Source organism: Peromyscus californicus, unplaced genomic scaffold (genome assembly GCF_007827085.1).
Source record: "Peromyscus californicus insignis strain IS unplaced genomic scaffold, ASM782708v3 Scaffold_24__1_contigs__length_46423439, whole genome shotgun sequence".
Taxonomy (NCBI): Eukaryota; Metazoa; Chordata; class Mammalia; order Rodentia; family Cricetidae; genus Peromyscus; species Peromyscus californicus.
This window is the reverse complement of record NW_026294535.1, coordinates 38,858,187-38,875,111: the sequence shown is the minus strand read 5'-3', so window position 1 is coordinate 38,875,111 and position 16,925 is coordinate 38,858,187. Positions and strand designations below refer to the sequence as shown.

At 43.5% G+C, this 16,925-nt stretch overlaps 2 protein-coding genes and 1 non-coding gene across 3 annotated transcripts; 1 reads left to right on the top strand and 2 right to left on the bottom strand.

Moving 5' to 3' along the window:
• Positions 1 to 4,415: 4,415 nt before the first annotated feature.
• On the top strand, positions 4,416 to 4,522 carry LOC128120124 (U6 spliceosomal RNA). Its single transcript, XR_008221774.1, has one exon. It is a non-coding gene; the product is annotated as a U6 spliceosomal RNA (small nuclear RNA).
• Positions 4,523 to 13,131: 8,609 nt separating this feature from the next.
• LOC128120024 (sentrin-specific protease 2-like) lies at positions 13,132 to 14,035 on the bottom strand. The gene has a single exon (XM_052753778.1). It carries the CDS (start codon positions 14,026 to 14,028, stop codon positions 13,330 to 13,332), a length of 699 nt encoding a protein of 232 aa, XP_052609738.1. The 5' UTR covers positions 14,029 to 14,035; the 3' UTR covers positions 13,132 to 13,329.
• A 54-nt stretch (positions 14,036 to 14,089) lies between these two features.
• Positions 14,090 to 15,196, bottom strand: LOC128119557 (sentrin-specific protease 2-like). The gene is made up of 2 exons (XM_052752890.1): positions 14,191 to 15,196; positions 14,090 to 14,101 (listed from the first exon to the last, which is right to left on the bottom strand). Exons 1-2 carry the CDS (start codon positions 14,950 to 14,952, stop codon positions 14,090 to 14,092), a joined length of 774 nt encoding a protein of 257 aa, XP_052608850.1. The 5' UTR covers positions 14,953 to 15,196.
• Positions 15,197 to 16,925: the final 1,729 nt, after the last annotated feature.

Here is a 16,925-nt window from a genome sequence, read left to right as displayed (position 1 = left end):
ATCAATACAGAGGCCATTTGGTTTATACTTCCTATTCAAATTTATTCTTCTCGGGTCTCTAGTGGTGTTGATGGCTAACTGTAGCTTCATCAGTTTAATACCAGCTGCCTAGTCTGATCATTTCAGATATGAAAATCAGGCCTTGCTGCTTCTAGAGCTATTAGGTCCCCTGGTGAGAGAAACATACAAAAACAGGTTTCAATGTAACTTTTTACTATTTATTTAGAGAAACTTGCTTTGTAATGACTGTTTGCAGAAAGCAACCATTTCCGTCTCATGATAAATGGTTGGATGGGAAAAAAAACGATCTGAGGATATGGGAGTTTAAGTTGTAAAGGTTCAAAAAGTAGTTTAAGATATGTAAATGCAATTTGTGAGGGCCTGAGAAAATAATTTAAGATATATAAAAAGTAAAACTTAAAGATGATACATGATTCCAAGACTTCAAAAATTCAGAATTTTAAGATATTAATCAATGGAGTTCTGATACTTAAAAGTGTTTCTCATTATGCATAAAACACATCCACACATATGTGTTGGTTCAGTAATATTCTGTTGTAGAAGTTGGCATGCACACATATTACTTCTCTGCTTTGCTCCACTCTAGCGAAAGGTCGTTACCCCAAACTTCATTCAAGAGATTTATTGGAAGTGAGGAATCCAGGAGAATGGCTACCTCTGCCAGGGTAGAAAAAGACAGCTTCAAACTGAACAGGTACAGGGCTTATATAGGGTTTCTTAGGGGGCGGAGCTTTTCTAGGGTGAAGATTTTTCAGGGTGGGAATTGGTCAGATTTCAGTCCCTGGACTTGGAAACGCTCAGATATTGGCTGGATTTCATGCTCAGTGGTTGGTTGGTTTTATGATTGGTTGGTTTTGTGCTGAGTTGGTCAGGGGCAGGGTGTGTTTCTTTGGCTCTGGTTTCAGGGTCAGGGTGTGTTTCTTTGGCTGGCTCTTTTACCCTTCGTGGGAGAGGAGTGATGATGTAGTTCTATTTCAATTAAAAACTGAGGGAGACCAGCTCCCTCTTATTCCCCCAGGGTACTCTTGAGCAGGGATCAATGAGAAATATGTAGATAGAAATATAGAGGAGAGAGACAGTTAGAAAACACAGGAAAGCCTCGGGAGGGCCTGGGTCCAAACCCACCGGCCCCTTCTGTCTCTGCTAAAGGGCTTTTTAAAGGAATGCCAAGGGGTGGAGCAAAAGACCTCCCCCCAGCACAGCCCAGTGCAGACCATCCCAGACACCTGGTGACCATGCACGTGGTCAAGCCATCCTCTAATGCAGCCCTGCTGGGTAAAGCAAGCTCAGATCTCACTAGGAAACCTTTGTGGACTCCCACAAAAAAAAAAAAAAAATTTAAATGAAGAAAAAAGTACTTATTACTATAAACTACACAGACTTTTTGCTCATTTTTGTTTAAGCCTCTCTTCAGGAAGATCTTAATAACCTTGATAATCTATACTACATCTTTCCTAAAAAACAACAACAACAAAAGACACTTTTCAGTTCTCCTTGGGAAAGAGTAAAATACTCTAAAAAAGCACAATTTTTGTTGTATTTATACATATTTATGCACACACACATAGATGGTATGTAACAATAATAAAAAAGAAGCTATCAGAGGAGTACATAGGAGGGATTCAAAGGTGGGTAGCTGGGGTGCTGGAGGGAGGAAAGGGAGGGGAAAGTGATGTAATTCTATTTCAACATACTTAAAAAATAATAAGTAAAAGCAATAACTTACTTGAAAGGCTCTTCATTTTTAAATCTCTGAATTTTTTTAAAACATCCACATGATCCCATTATAAAAGGAAAATCCAAGCCTATTAATGACATTTAGCTAGATCAACTCTTTTCATAAAGCACCCAAGAAAACTCAAAAAATGACATGTAAAAACATCACTGCTGTCACTGAGGCACAAGGCCATACTCGTTTGGACTGTAGGAAGGATGGCCCCTGGCCTCATCCTCTGTAAGCCCAGCACCATTTAAAACACCCTGTTCCTGATTCAGAGCATCAGACCTTGGGGTCTAAGGATGCACAATCTTATCTTGTACTTACATTGCTACACCTAAAGGCCACTGGAGAACCTCTGCACCATTAATCCAGGGGCTGTCACAGGTTATGAAAAGTAGGTCCACAAAGCCTCCGTTTCTTCTGAGGAACCGCACTATTCAGTCATTGTCACAGTACTCATTTCCAAGTAAGACAACAGCCAGATGCCTCAGCTTCTGGGTTTGCATTAGATTCTGTGTGTAAAGTATCCACTGGGTGGCATGGAAGATCTGCTTTTTCTCTTCCATTTAAAACAAGGACCACATTGTCCACATCTATGGAGAATTAGCCTAGAACTATGACTGGGCCAGTGATGAAACTGTAGAAAACAATACACCACAAACAAGAGATAAACAAAACTGAACAAGAATATTTGGTATCAAAACTTCCAATTACTCCTATTCATTCTATAAATGATATTTCTGCAATCCCAATACTTTTGGTTGACATGACAGGGCCTTGAATATACTAGGCTAGCATTTCAACCACTGACATCCATGTTCAACCACATATTTACCTTCAAGCAATATAATTATTATACATTCAGCACTATGTATATGATCTAGAATGAATTTAGCTCAACAGAGGCCTGAGGAGGAAAGAAAAAATAACCATTAGTAATGATATTTATCAGAATCTGTTATTTTTATTTTTTCATATATGATTACTCTGAAATGATATGTGATGAAGGGAATAGGAAGCAGTTCAATAAGTAAAACACCTTCTTCATAAGCATGAGGTCCTGAGTTCAAATCCCAACACCTTACAAAAAGCTGCTCTGTGAGATGGGCTTAGTGAGTAAAGGTGCTTGTCAATAAGCTTGACCTCTGAATTCAATCCCTGTAGATGTAACCAACCTTCTTATTAAATAAGAAACACAGAACCAATGCAAAGAAGAAAGCCAAGAGGTCAGAGCTAAGACCTAAAACCTTACCCTTCCTCCTGCGGTGGTCCTACCTCTCCGAACCAGAGCTACTTTCTGTGTTAAAGTCCTTATATAGAGTTCCTGTTCTGCCTTCTCATTGGTTGTAAACCCAACCACATGACCGCCTCATCACGGCCTGTCTGTATAGACAGGTTTTCCTCCAGGTTTTCCATGATTGGTATTGAGATTAAAGGCATGTGTATCCAATAATGGCTGTATCCCTGAACACACAGAGACTTAACTAGCTCCGCCTACCAAGTGCTGGGATTGCAAGCGTATGCCACCACTGCCCTGCTTTCCTATGGCTTGCTAATAGCTCTGACCCCTGGGCAACTTTATTTATTAACATACCAATAACATTTAATACAAATAAAATATCACCATAAATCCCCAATGCCCACACTGTAGAAGAGGAAAACCAATTGTCAGAGGTTGTCTTCTGACCTCCACATGTGTGCCTACACACACACACACACACAAACGAATAGATCAGTAAATAATGTGTGTTTTTTTTTTCAAGGCTTTGGTGACATGTGCTTATATTTCCAGGACTGGGGAGATGGCAGTAAAATACTTGGGGCTCACTGAGCTGTGTGTGTGGTAATTTGTTACGGCAGCTACAGGAAACTATGGGTTATGTGGCAGAATTGTGGGACCTGGAAGTGAAGTGCTGTAACAGATACTTAAACCTGGGGGATTGGCTTTGGCCTTGGAAAATGAGGGAAGGCTGGAAGAATTCTGAAGAGTAAATATATTAGCGTCTCCAAAGGAAAAAAAGAACGGACGGAATAAATACATTTTAAAGGGGGATCTATTGTGTTGGCTTATGAATACAATCCAGGTAGTCCGACCGTGGCTGTAGCACTCTGGAGAGGTCGTGAATTTGGATTGTTTACTACTCTAGTTGGCAGCAGAGCCTGGAAGAGCAGGGCCTAATAACAAGGCAGACTAAAGTCTCATGTAGTAGCCCTCTTCGTTCAGAGCGTTAGACAATTTATACTTTGAGTGTTAAGAGTCACCTGAGTAAAGTGTATGGTCACAAAGACAAGATACTTGTGACAAAAACATGTTTTTCCATAGAGGCATATGAACAGATAACAATATCCAGTTGTAATGAGTAATCTGAAGTAAACTCCTATCCAATACACTTGGGAGGGGCACTAAAGCACATTCCAAGAACAACCCATGTCATGGGTGAGCAGAGATGACAGGACTCGTCTTATTTACTTGGTGTTTTCTCACAAGGTCTTGGAAATCTCACACAGCTTCATTCATGGACCGTGTCCCTGTACTGCATGTCTCAGTTTAACACAAAAGGCTGACAGATTGGTGGAGAGCTGCTGGTCTTCAGTCTATGTAGGTATCCTGAAGAAATTTGGTTCTAATGTTGGCAACAAGGACAGATGGACTTGCCATCAAGACTGAGGGACAGTGCTTGCTTTGGCATCACATAAACTAAAATTGGAACGATACAGAGAAGATGAGCATGGCCACTGCACAGTGATGGCAAGCAAATTCATGAAGCGTTCCAGAGTTTTAACCAGAGAAGAAACAGAAACCAAGGCTTAAAACATCCACCCAACAAAGACCAGACCAGATATTAGTACCTAGAATTACAATCTTCCCAATCCAAGCCAGCCACAAACCCTTAATCCACCTGAAAGATATGCTCGGGCAATAGTGGCACAGAGCTTATAGGAGCAACCAACCAATAACCAATTTGACTTAAGGCCCACTCCACAAGATGAAAACCATACCCAACACTGCTTGGGTGACCAAGAATCTGAAACTAGGCAGCCCAGCCAGGGACCTATGATAAAACCAAATAATACTGGTCTAATAAAAAGAAGAAAAAAAATGTAGTAATGAAATGACTCCTCATGATATTCTGCTATACTCCTAGATTCGTGCCTTGCTCAGCCATCATCAGAGAAGTTTCATCCTGCAGCAGATGGGAACAAATATAAAGATCCACAGCCAGACATTATACAGAAAGAGAGAGATACCTTGAAACACTCAGTCCTAAATGGGATGTCTCCGTCAAGCCCTTACTCACAGAGCTCAAGGAACCCTTTAGAAGAGGAGGCAGAAAGAATGTAAGAGTCAGAGATGGAGAACACCAAGAGGAACTCATAGAGGCTGAAGAGGATGCACAGGGCCTGCATGGGTCTGTGCCAGGTCCTCTGCATATATATTATGGCTTCCCATTTATGGGATTCATGAGTGTGCGAACAAGTGGGTCTCTAATCCTTGTGCCTTCTCTTGGGCTCCATCCCGTCTGTTGGTCAGTTTCATCTAACTTTGATGTGATAGTTTTTGTTTTATTGTATTTTATTTAGTTATATTAAAATGAATGAATGAATGGAATATGAAAAATGTAGCCTCTCCCTCACCACTTGATTCTCCCATTCAGCTCCCCCGCCTCCACCCCATTCAAAACCTAGCCACTGGGGTGAAGCTTAACAACTGAACTGTCACTTCAACCTTTTGGAGAAGGAAAAATCACTTTCTCCAGTGGAGTGACACTGGGTATATCGACTACACCAGTTCAGGCCTCATGTTCAGGAGTAGTTAACCAACATATAACGGACTCCACGGTGTGTGTGTGTGTGTGTGTGTGTGTGTGTGTGTGTGTGTGTGTGTGTGTGTGTGCGCGCGCGCGCGCACGCTTTCATTTGCTTACACTTTGCTGGTGTATTTAGTTTTCTTGGTTTGGGTGCTTTGTTGTATTTGGTGTTTTGTTTTTGTTTTTTTCAAAACTTAAAGTTGGGTGGGTAGGGAGGGGGAAAGGATCTGGAAGGACTTGGGGGAGGGGAAGCACATAATCAAAATATGTTTAAATTTCAAAATTGTTTTTAAATAACAGCAACAACAACAACGACAAAGAGTTAGGGCAAGCAGACAAAAATCAAAGTTTCTTTCTTCCATGTCCTGTATCTGGGCTGTCACCAGAAGGTGGCACCCACGTTTAGGGTGGCTCTTCCTGCTTCAGTTAATCTGATCAATAAAATCCCTTCCATGAGAGCCAGCAGCTCGTTTTGATTGATTTCAGATGCGGTTAACTTAACCACCGAGGTTAGCCACCACAGCGTCGTTTTTTTTAAAGAAAGTCTAGATCAGACTGATTTGAACAGACCGCAGGGGAAATGCAGATGCTCACAGTTCACTTCGTGAGGAAGACTCGGGTGAGAGTGAGGAACACAGGAGAGAAAACGACACTGTCCGATGAACGCGCAGACTGTCCCACGCTGACTGCTGGTGGAACGTGCGTCTCAAAGGGACACTGAGCGTGGAAGGAGACGAGGACTGTGATACTAGAAACGAGGAAAGAGGACCTGTGTGCACAAGGGTCACGGGCTTAGCCGAACTGTGTCCCATTGGAATGTACGTGTGAAGTAGATTTTATAATTGGTGACATTGTGTGAGAAACTGAAAATTTCTAAACACAGTGTTTAAAATGTGGACTGGTTTCTCTCTCTCTCTCTCTCTCTCTCTCTCTCTCTCTCTCTCTCTCTCTCTCTCTCCCTCCTTCCCTCTCCCTCTCTCTCCCCCCGCATGCTGATTTTAGTAAACTATCAGACAGAAGAGGGGTGGAGAGAGGAACACTAAGCAATGACCAGCAGCACAGCAAGATGTCCCCACAGATGCAAAGTGACATAACTTGGAGAAAACAACAGCCACCTAACTGGACTTAAGCCCTTCTCAAAGGAAGGAATTTATGCGAGACACTGAACCCAGCCAACCACCAGGCTGGTGAAGCCATGGAACCTAGAAGAGAAACTCCTGCCACGTCCCTAAACCAGGGTCATTATAACAGCACTATAAATACTAATACAACAGCTGGGGGAAATGTGCTAGGATGTCTGCATTAAACAGTGGTGCTACACCACAGCGAACTTCATGCTAGTGCAGTACATTTTACATTGCTTTTGCACGATTTCCCTCTTTACACTAACTTAGCAATGTCAGCTTTGCCCCAGGTTTGGGGAGCTGGGCCACCCTGTGCATTCCCACTATAGTAAAGACCACCCTGCGATCCGGAGCTCAGGGCTGGCTAAGGAGGCCGAGGAGAAACGGTGCATCCTGGGATGCGGGACCTGAGTCATGCCTCAGCTCTGAGCTCCAGTGCTGGCCAGCTTCTGGGCACAGAGCCTCACGCAGGCCCTGCTCTGTTCCTCCTGTTCCAGCCTGACTCAGGCCCTGCCTTTTAACCCCCCACAGCCAGATGCCTTCTCTCAAACCAGGCTCCATCCCCACACTGCCTCGCTCAGGTACCACCCCATACCCTCTAGACTCACTCAGGCCTGAGCCTCACTACTAACCCTGACAACCTGAGTTCAATCGCTGGAGCCTAAATAGGAGAGAACCAGCTCCTTGGGATCTTCATCTGACCTCCACTTGTAGGTTGTGGTGTGCACACTGGCACACACACACACACACTTACATGCACATGTACACACACTTGCACACACACTAAACAAGTGTAAACTTTTTAAATTGTTAAGAGAAGCTGGAGAGCTGATTTAGTGGTTTACAGCCCTTGTTGCTCTTGGCAGAGGACCCGAGTTCAAGTCCCGGACCCACAAGGTGGCTCGCAACCACCAGAACACCAGTTCCGGGAATCTGACATGTTTTTCTGACCTCTGCAGGTACCAGGATTGCATGTGGTGCACATGCATGCACACAGGCAAAATATTCATTCTCACGAAATAAAACAAATCTAAAGAAATAGTTTTAAAATCTTTTTAACAATGCTCTCTCCTGTGCCAGAGTGAAATAATGAGTCCATACTTTGTGTGATAAAATTAATATTTGATAAAATAATAAGACAAACAAATATTAATAATTCTTCTGAGTCTACAGAATAATAAAACTAGGAAAATTTAAAAGTATCTTTGCTTTTGGTTAAAGCTCATATATTCATATTGATTAATTTTTTAATTACTTAGTCTTGACAGGTTTTAAAACAGTAAACATTCTTTTTTAGGCAATAACAAATTTCTACTGCAGAAAATAGTTGATACAGTAAAATTAATTCTTTTTTTTTCTTTAAAACATCCAATCTCTTTAATAAATCCAAAATCTTTTTTAAAAGTTCGAAGTCTTTCAGCTGTGGGCTCCTGTAAAAATCAAAATTAGCCAGGCATGGTGGCGCACACCTTTAATCCCAGCACTCAGGAGGCAGAGGCTGGTGTATCTCTGAGTTCAAGGCCAGCCTGGTCTACAAATAGAGTTCCAGGACAGTCAGGGCTGTTACACAGAGAAACTGTTTCAAAAAAAAAAAAAAAAACAAATCAAAATGAATACCTTCTCACTTCAAGAGGGAAGAACCAGGGCACAGTCACTATCAGATCAAAGCAAAACAAACTCCACCATGTAATAACTCAAGGTCCAGTCATCTGGAATTCACTCACAGTCTTCTGGGCTTCTCCAGGAGGGTTGGGTCACTTCTCCAGCTCTGCCCTCTGCAGCACACACCGTTTTTCCTCTGGGTTCTAGCCCGCTCCTCTGCTGCTTTTGTTTGTGGTGATCATCCCATGGCACTGGCATTTCCCAAACTGCTGGAGTCCTCTGCTACAACTGGGCTGCGCTTTCACCAGTAGCCTCTCTGGGGCGCTCACAGTGCCAAGCCTCAGCTGCTCTCCATGACCCCTTCACGCCTTCAAAACCAGTACCACCTGGGTGACGCTACCCCGTTCAGCTGACAGCACAAGGTACAGCCTTGTCCACTTCTCAACCACAGCTTCTGGGTGCTGCCTCTGAGGGAGCACTTCCCAGAAGGCTTTTCCTCAGTGATGCTGATCTCTTCTTAATCACCGCTAATTTCTTAGCTCCAGCAAGTCAGCACCAACTGACCCAGTAACACAAAGATTGCACTTCAGAGGTGCCGGTCTCTTGTTAATCATGCTGACTCTTCAGCCCCAGCTGACCAGAATGACAGACTCTGAATTCAAAATAGCAAACAGCCCTGATAGAGTCTTTACACATTATAACATAGTAAAAATGACAATCTTACCAAAAGCAATCTACAGATTCAATGCAAACCCCATCAAAATCCCAACACAATTCTTCACAGACTTGGAAAGAACAATAGTCAACTTCATATGGAAAAACAAAAAACCCAGGATAGCTGAAAGAATCATGTATACTAAAGTAACATCTGGAGCCATCACCATCCCTGACCTCAAGCTCTACTATAGAGCTATAGTAATAAAAACAGCTTGGTACCGGTATAAAATTCGACATACGGACCAAAATGGAATCAAATTGAAGACCCAGACATTAATCCACATACATATGAACACCTGATTTTTGACAACCCAAAAGTATACAATGAAAAAAAGAAAGTGTCTTCAACAAATGGTGCTGGCATAACTGGATGTCAACATGTAAAAGGTTACAAATAGATCCATATCTGTCGCCATGCACAAAACTCAAGTCCAAGTGGATCAAAGACCTCAACATAAATCCAGTTACACTCACTTGATAGAAGAGAAAGTAGGAAGTACTCTTGAACACATTGGCACAGGAGATCACTTCCTAAATATAACACCAGCAGCACAGACACTGAGAGCAACAATTAATAAAAGGAACCTCTTGAAACTGAGAAGCTTCAAGAGCAAAAGACATGGTCAATAAGACAGAAAGACAGCCTACAGAATGGGAAAAGACCTTCACCAACACCACATCTGACAGAGGGCTGACCTCCAAAGTATATAAAGAACTCAAGAAACTAGACATCAAAATACTGAACAATCCAATTTAAAAATGGGCTAAAGAGCTAAACAGAGAATTCTCAAAAAAAGAACCTCAAATGGCTGAAAGACATTTAAGGAAATGTTCAACATCCTTAGTCATCTGAGAAATGCAAATCAAAACGACTCTGAGATACCACCTTACACCTGTCAGAATGGCTATGATGAAAAACACTAATGACAGTCTATGCTGGAGAGGATGCAGAGCAAAGGGAAACACTCCTCCACTGTTGGTGGGAGTGCAAACTTGTACAACCACTGTGGAAATCAGTATGGCGGTTTCTCAGAAAATTCGGAATCGATCTACCTCAAGACCCTGCCATACCACTCTTGGACATATACCCAAGGAATGCTCAATCATACCACAAAGATACATGCTCAACTCTGTTCATTGCAGCATTATTCATAATAGCTAGAACCAGGAAACGACCTAGATGCCCATCAACTGAAGAATGGATTTTTTTAAATGTGGTCCATACACACAATGGAGTACTACTCAGCAGAGAAAAGCAATGACATCATGAAATTTGCAGGCAAATGGATGGAACTAGAAAATATCATCCTGAGTGAGGTAACCCAAACCCAGAAGGATAAACATGGTATGTACTCACTCATAAGTGGTTACTAGATATAAAGCAAAGAACAATCAGACTGCAACCCACAGAACCAGGGAGGCTACATAGCAGGGGGGACCCTAGGATGACTGTGGCTTATAATAAGTTTTGGTTTTACTCAATCACTGGGCAAGCTTCAGTGAAACATTTTATTATTAGGATAAGAATTTGTACTGTATCAAGCTGATAACAGAAAAAATAAAATAAAATAATAAAAAAAGAATAAAGAAAAGAAAAAAAGAAATGAATGACCCCAGGACAAACCCTACAGGGATCTCCCTGCAATTCACCAAAAGCTCTGAGAATCTGGCCTCCTTCAAAAAGGGGTGGTTCATCATAGCAAATTCATCCCATTGACTCAAGGCTTGAATAATCTGTCGACTCCATCTTCTGTCACATGGGTGCTTCAGTGGGGCCTGCAGGCTCTTGTTGTGTCCTGAATTATTATGGAAATAACTTATGAAGTTACTGAAATGACTATGGAACATTCAGACAGCCTTGAACTTTCACAAAAACACTCATTGTTGGTATTCTGATCCTGCTCCTGGGGGCTGCCCTGCGTCCTGAGATAAAAGCCTCTTCTTAAGGAAAAACTCCACCCATTTCTCTCTCTCTTCTCTCCCTTCGCTCCCATGAGCTGTGCACCCCTCGACCCCTCTCTTTTTCTCTCTCTCTTTCTCTCTTCTTTCCTATCTTCTCTTCGTCTCTCTATTATAATGAACCATTTCCGGGAGGATGTAGCATCTGGGTTGTGAATGTGTACCCACCATGCCATGCACACATGAAGTGGGGTGGCCTGCCAGCCCACAGCTGCATCTGCCCAGCCTTTTTCCCTGTCTGAATGTTTGTGTGAGTGTGGGTGTGTGTCAGTGTGTGCATGAATGTGTGAGTGTGTGTGAGTCTTTCTGTGTGTGTATGTTCATGTGGGTGTGTATGAGTATGTGTGTGTGTGTATATATGAGTATGTGGGACTATGTGAGTGTGTGGGGTGTGTGTGGGTATGTGTGTGAGTGTTAGTGAGACTGTAAAACTGTGAGTGAGTGTGCATGAGTGTGTGGGTATGTATGAGAGTGTTTGAGTGTGTGTATGAGAGTGTGTGTGAGTTGTGTGTGAGTGTGTTTGAGTATGTGTATGAATGTGCATTTGAGGGTGTGAGTGTGTGTGACAGTGTGTGTGTATGAGAGTGTTAGTGTGTGTATGTTTGTGGGTGGGTGTGAGTGTGTATGACTCTTGTGTGTGTGATAGAGTGTGTGTCTCTGTGTGAGTATATGTGAATATCCAGTGTGTGGGGGTATGAGTGTGTGAGTGTGTGTGTGACTGTGGGTGAATGGGTGGGTATGAGTGTGTGGGGGACTATGTGAGTGTGTGTGGGTGAGTGTGTGTATATGTGGTTGTGTGTGAGTGTGTGTGAGTGTGGAGGGGTGAGTGTGTGTGTGAGTATGTGTGTGAGTGTATGTGTGTGTGAGTGAGTGAGAGTGTACGTATGAAGAGTGGGGGGCTTGTAACAGTGAGAGGGTGTGAGTCTGTGTCAGGAGGAGGGTATATGTGTATGTAAGTGTGTGACAGTGTGTGTGTAAGAGAGTGTGTTTGTGAACGTGTGTGTTTGTGTGTAAGAGTGTGTGTGATGGTGCGAGAGTATGTGTTTGTGAGTGTATGTAAGATTGTGTGTGAGTAAGTGTGTGATGTGTGTGTGTGAGTGTGTGCACGTGCATGGACTTGCCTGGCCTTGCACTGGGAGTCCAGAGATCAGTGCTCCTGTTCACATTAGACTGAGGTTGTGCACAGCTGCAGCTCACAGAGCTGGTGTGCTCTGCTCTGCTGAGCTGCTCCATCTCCTCCCACCCAGGACAGAGTGAAGAACTCACTAGTGTTCTGTTTACACACCGGGGCTCAGAACAGAGAGCAACCACTGACACGCAGGTGTGTGAACAGACTCAGCCATACTGATGGATTCCCCCCCACACACCCGGTAACTGCTTCCCAGTTCTCTCTGACGCCCTTATCACACATGGAAAGACCATCAGGCACAAAGTGTGTTCAAACGACACTCAGCTTTATTCAATCAAAACTCCATGAACACAAATGTAAGATTCACACTTCACAGAACAATTGATTCCAAGTTTCACATGTGAAATAGATTGTTGTACATTTGTTGTATTGTTGTACACGAGATACTATTAAGTCTACACTAATAGTAAAAATGAAATGTGTACACCAATGACAAAACATTTAATTTAGCTTCATATATACAAGCTATACATGTAATAGCTTTAAATTGAGTATTTGTGAATAAACAGTTCAGCACAGCACTCAGAAGGGTGAGTCTTATGTTCACGACGGCCTGGGTTCAATCTGCACATTCGCCATGACAGTCACTTCACGTCCAAGAATAAAACAGATCCCCTTAGTCCAGGCAGAAAGTGTCTTGAAATGTCTGTGAAACTTTTGCCGATACTCCTGGATGGCCCAAGTCCTGGGTCCCTCGGTCACAGATTCACAATCCTTTGACACTCCTGCAGTGCCCCACATGAGTGACAGACAACCAGCCTGACTCACAGACAGGCAGTCGGATTGGCATTGCTTTCAGAAATCAATAGTTCAAACAAGCAGTTGAGAATTAAACATTAAAAAGCTCAGGGAAAGAGCTGCTGCCAATTAGCTAACACTTGTGAACAAGAGCAGCAAAATTGAGAAGCCATGAAAAAAAGAAATGAAGAATCCAACATTGACATGAGTCACAAAATCTTTATAGCAGCATGCTTGTGAGCATGTTTGGTTTCGCTGGTCAAATAGTTTATAACTTGTGGGAGTACAAATATTTATAGATTGCATCAGATGCAGCTCTCCCTTGCTCCAAGTTAGCACTACAGGGAGGGAAGTGGGGCAACACCCATTCTTACTCACCCTGTCTGAAGTACGTGAAGACGTACAGTCCGTGAAAGAATCCAGAGCAGCCTCAGCAGCCAGGATTTGCCGCTAGAGTAAGCGCTTATGCAGGATTTCCCACACCATCTTCTTCCGGAACAGAGGCATGTGCTGCTGAGAGAAGGTGAGGGGTTGGCCTCTGGAAATATAATCTGCATATTTACAGGTAAACATTCCACAATCGTTCCCATCCCGCTGCTGAGGAATCTCCTCTGCTGGCATGCTGTATTGCCTCCACTCCAAAGGGTTCAGATCAATATTCCTTCGGGCTTTGCTCTCATCCTGCAGGTAGTGGAAAATCATCTTGAGGACATCTGGTCTTTTCTGTCCCATCGAATCCAGATAGACAATATGCTTCTTTCTTAGGTCTACTACCACCAGGCTCCAGTGCACATCCAGGTGAATCGGCACCAGAATAAGTTCCTTGACAAAGAGGTTTACTGCCTGGGTCCATCTTTTGACTGACCTGTAGCCCCCACACTTTAATTTAGTGTAAAAGAAGGTATTGAATGCATGAACTGATGGGTATCCTTCATTTTGGTTTCTCTCCATGAGAAGATTCATGTAAAAATTGATGACTTCATCGTTGAGCCACTGGGTCTCCTTTAGTGTCTGCATGTCTCCTCGAGTAATTCGCAGTTTGAAGGCACAACTCAAGATCTCATCTTCTGGCCCTGGGCCTAATGCACTCCTAATTTCCTTTTCCATGTCTGCTGTGACATCGGGGCCATGGTTCAGTCCTCTGCCCATCTCTTGATGGGCAAGAGCCTTTCCCTTGGCCTCAGGTATTGGGATTTTGTTGTTGAGAATGTCATTGCTGACACTGTCTATGAAGATTTGGACCTGGGCTCCTCCCAGAAAGTCTGGCTGGGGGTGGTGTCCCCTGATGTCATTGTTGAGGTTTGTTCCAACTATCTCTTCTGTATTAGAAATTTTCTCCTCTGAAGACCTCTTCTCACTGTTCACTGGTGACTGATCTTCTCTCGTGACAGCACAGGCAGATTGTGCTGGCTCAGAGTGAGTTGGTTCAGATCTGTGAATCTGTCCCTCCACACGGCCCTTGATCATCTTCGAGGTGTCCACAGGGCTCGTGTGAGCACTGTGAGGGTCAGAGCTCACATGATCACCGGTTTGAAGGTGTTCCAACAGCCTTCGGTACTTGTGGTGTTCCTGAACACCTTCCTCTGTGTTGCAGTAGGAACGTTTGTGACCCTTCCCACCATCCACAGACTTCACCTCAGTCACGGCCTCATCCTGAGAGCCTTTGGCACACTCTCGGGGCTTTAGCTGTGATCGATCCCTTTCCTGGGGTTTCTGTATCTGACCCTTGTCGGGTTCTTCACACCCAAGCTCAATTTCACCCTGTTCCTGTTTCACCCTCCTCCTAGGCTCAGCTGGCTCTTGAGTCTGTACAAGGGTTCCCCACTCTTCCTGCCGTTTCCTCTTTTGCCCTTTCCGGGGATGTTCAAGGCTCATCGTTCCACACTGTTGACATACAGAGGGACTACCTGTATTGCCTTTGCTCAGGTGTCTGCTGTCTGCTGTGGTATAGCCTTCTGGATTCCAAGTCCAAGTGCAGGTCGGCCCGAGGCTCTGTGGGTGCTCTTGGGTTGTTGTCTGGTTGTTGGTTGAAGGATCACTTAGTCCACTCGGTGTTTTATCAAAACTGAACATGTTGGTCCAAGGTCAGAAACTGCAGGATAAAAAATGCTCCTTTGGAATATGAAGACAGATGGAGAGGGACAGTATCAAAGAGTACTTCTCTCTTGGAGAATCAATCAATTTAATCTTGTCTTTAAGGTGGCGATTCACCAGTCCCAGCGTAAAAAAACAAAAAAGGAAACAAACAAACAAACAGAAAATCCAAAAACTTTGTAGTTCCGGCTCTGCCTTTTGTGTTGGGGACTTCAAGACACAATGAGCCTCTGTAGACCCCAAAATTGTGGAAATCACAGTGAATGTGGGAGACAATCGCCCAAAGAAACCAGACTGTGGGATCGCAACCAATGCACTGGAGGTAAGACTTCTGTCTCCTTCAGCTGTTGCCTTGGCTCTGGCCTACGAGGTTGCACTGCTGCTTATATACAGTTTGACGCATTCTTGAGTTGAGGCCCCGCCCATTATCATCATCCGGATCAAGGGTCTTACAGTTTATTTCCATCCTTGGACTTCCTATTGGTCTGTGCTGGCTGAAGAACACTTAATCAGAACTCAGGAGGGCAGAAGTGTAGCTCTGTCCTCAGAACTGGCAAACTACTGGGAAAAACAGTAGATTCACTACATTTCACAGTTCTGAAGTCTAAAGTCTAGGAGAGAGGGTTGGATCCTTGGAAATATTTATGCATATCTCCTTTCCCCTCTGCTGAACAGAGTAAGGTCAGGCTCAAGATGGATCTAGGTTTGTGGTTTGTTTTGGCAAAAGTGTAGCTCAGACATTGCATGCCTGTATATGCAGAATATAGGAGCCAATACAAAATCCACCTTACTCTCTCTTTCTAGCCCTTCAGGAAATAACACTGGGTGAAGGTGAATCTTGGCCAGCTCCACCCTGAGTGATCAAATATCAGTGAAAGCTAAGGTGATAAACTTTGGATTTGTTGGGCACTGAGATGTGAGGGATATTTGTTGTCTTTTCATAACTATGGTAGTTTGAAAGAAAATGGTCCCCAAAGGGAGGGGCACTATTAGGAGGTGTGGCCTTGTTGGAAGAAGTGTGTGACTATGTGGGTGTGCTTTGGGGTCTTTTTTTAAACTTCACTCAGTGTGACTATCAATTGACTTCCTGTTGCCTGACTATCAAGATGTAGGATTCTCAGCTACAGCTCCACATCTGTCTCCATGCCACCATGCTACAGGTCATGATGATAATGAACTGAACCTCTGAAACTGTAAGTGAGCCATCTCAATTCAATGTTTTCTTTAGTAGAGTTCCGATGGTTGTGGTGTCTCTTCACAGCAATAGAAACCCTGACCAAGACAAGTATCTCTCCCTTTCCATGACCCTTGACTCTTACGGAAGAGTCTCCTCTTCTGTCTAATGTGTTTACTGGTAGAAAACAAAATAGAATTACTCTTCCATGACTTGGAGTCCAGTGTTTCTAGCATTAGTAAATGAAACTCATCTGAAAGGGACATTTACACAGGGACGTTGTGGCTCTTATCAATATGCTTAGTAATTACTAAAGAAGTTACAGCTGTGAGACCTGGTTCACATGCACTAATCAAGAACCATATCCTGCCTCTCCTGCTGTTTTTCAGGAGTCTTGATTTGAACATGAGCAAGTCATGCTCCAGAGCATATTTTCAACCATTGTATCCAACTTCAACCCATCAGTAAACACTAGATCAATAACCATCAGTACAGTCTATTCTTTATTATTTTGTTTTTTTGAGACAATTTCTTTGTGTAACAATCCTGGCTGTCCTGGAACTCACAGAGATCCACCTGCCTCTGCCCTCCGAGTGCTGGGATTAAAGGCGTGTGCCAACACTGCCTGCCTCCATGTTTTGTATTTTATGATGGGGTTGGGACACAGAATCAGGACCTTGTGTTTACAAGGGAAGCACTTCGCAACCCAGCTCTTTCTACAGCCCGAGGCTCACTCTTCTTTGTTGTTCTGGGCAAGAAAATAGCAATAATACGAGGG

Bases quoted from the DNA above. Each gene is read 5' to 3' on its own strand.
- LOC128120024 (XM_052753778.1), bottom strand. From the start codon at position 14,028: ATGGGCAGAGGACTGAACCATGGCCCCGATGTCACAGCAGACATGGAA.
- LOC128119557 (XM_052752890.1), bottom strand. From the start codon at position 14,952: ATGTTCAGTTTTGATAAAACACCGAGTGGACTAAGTGATCCTTCAACC.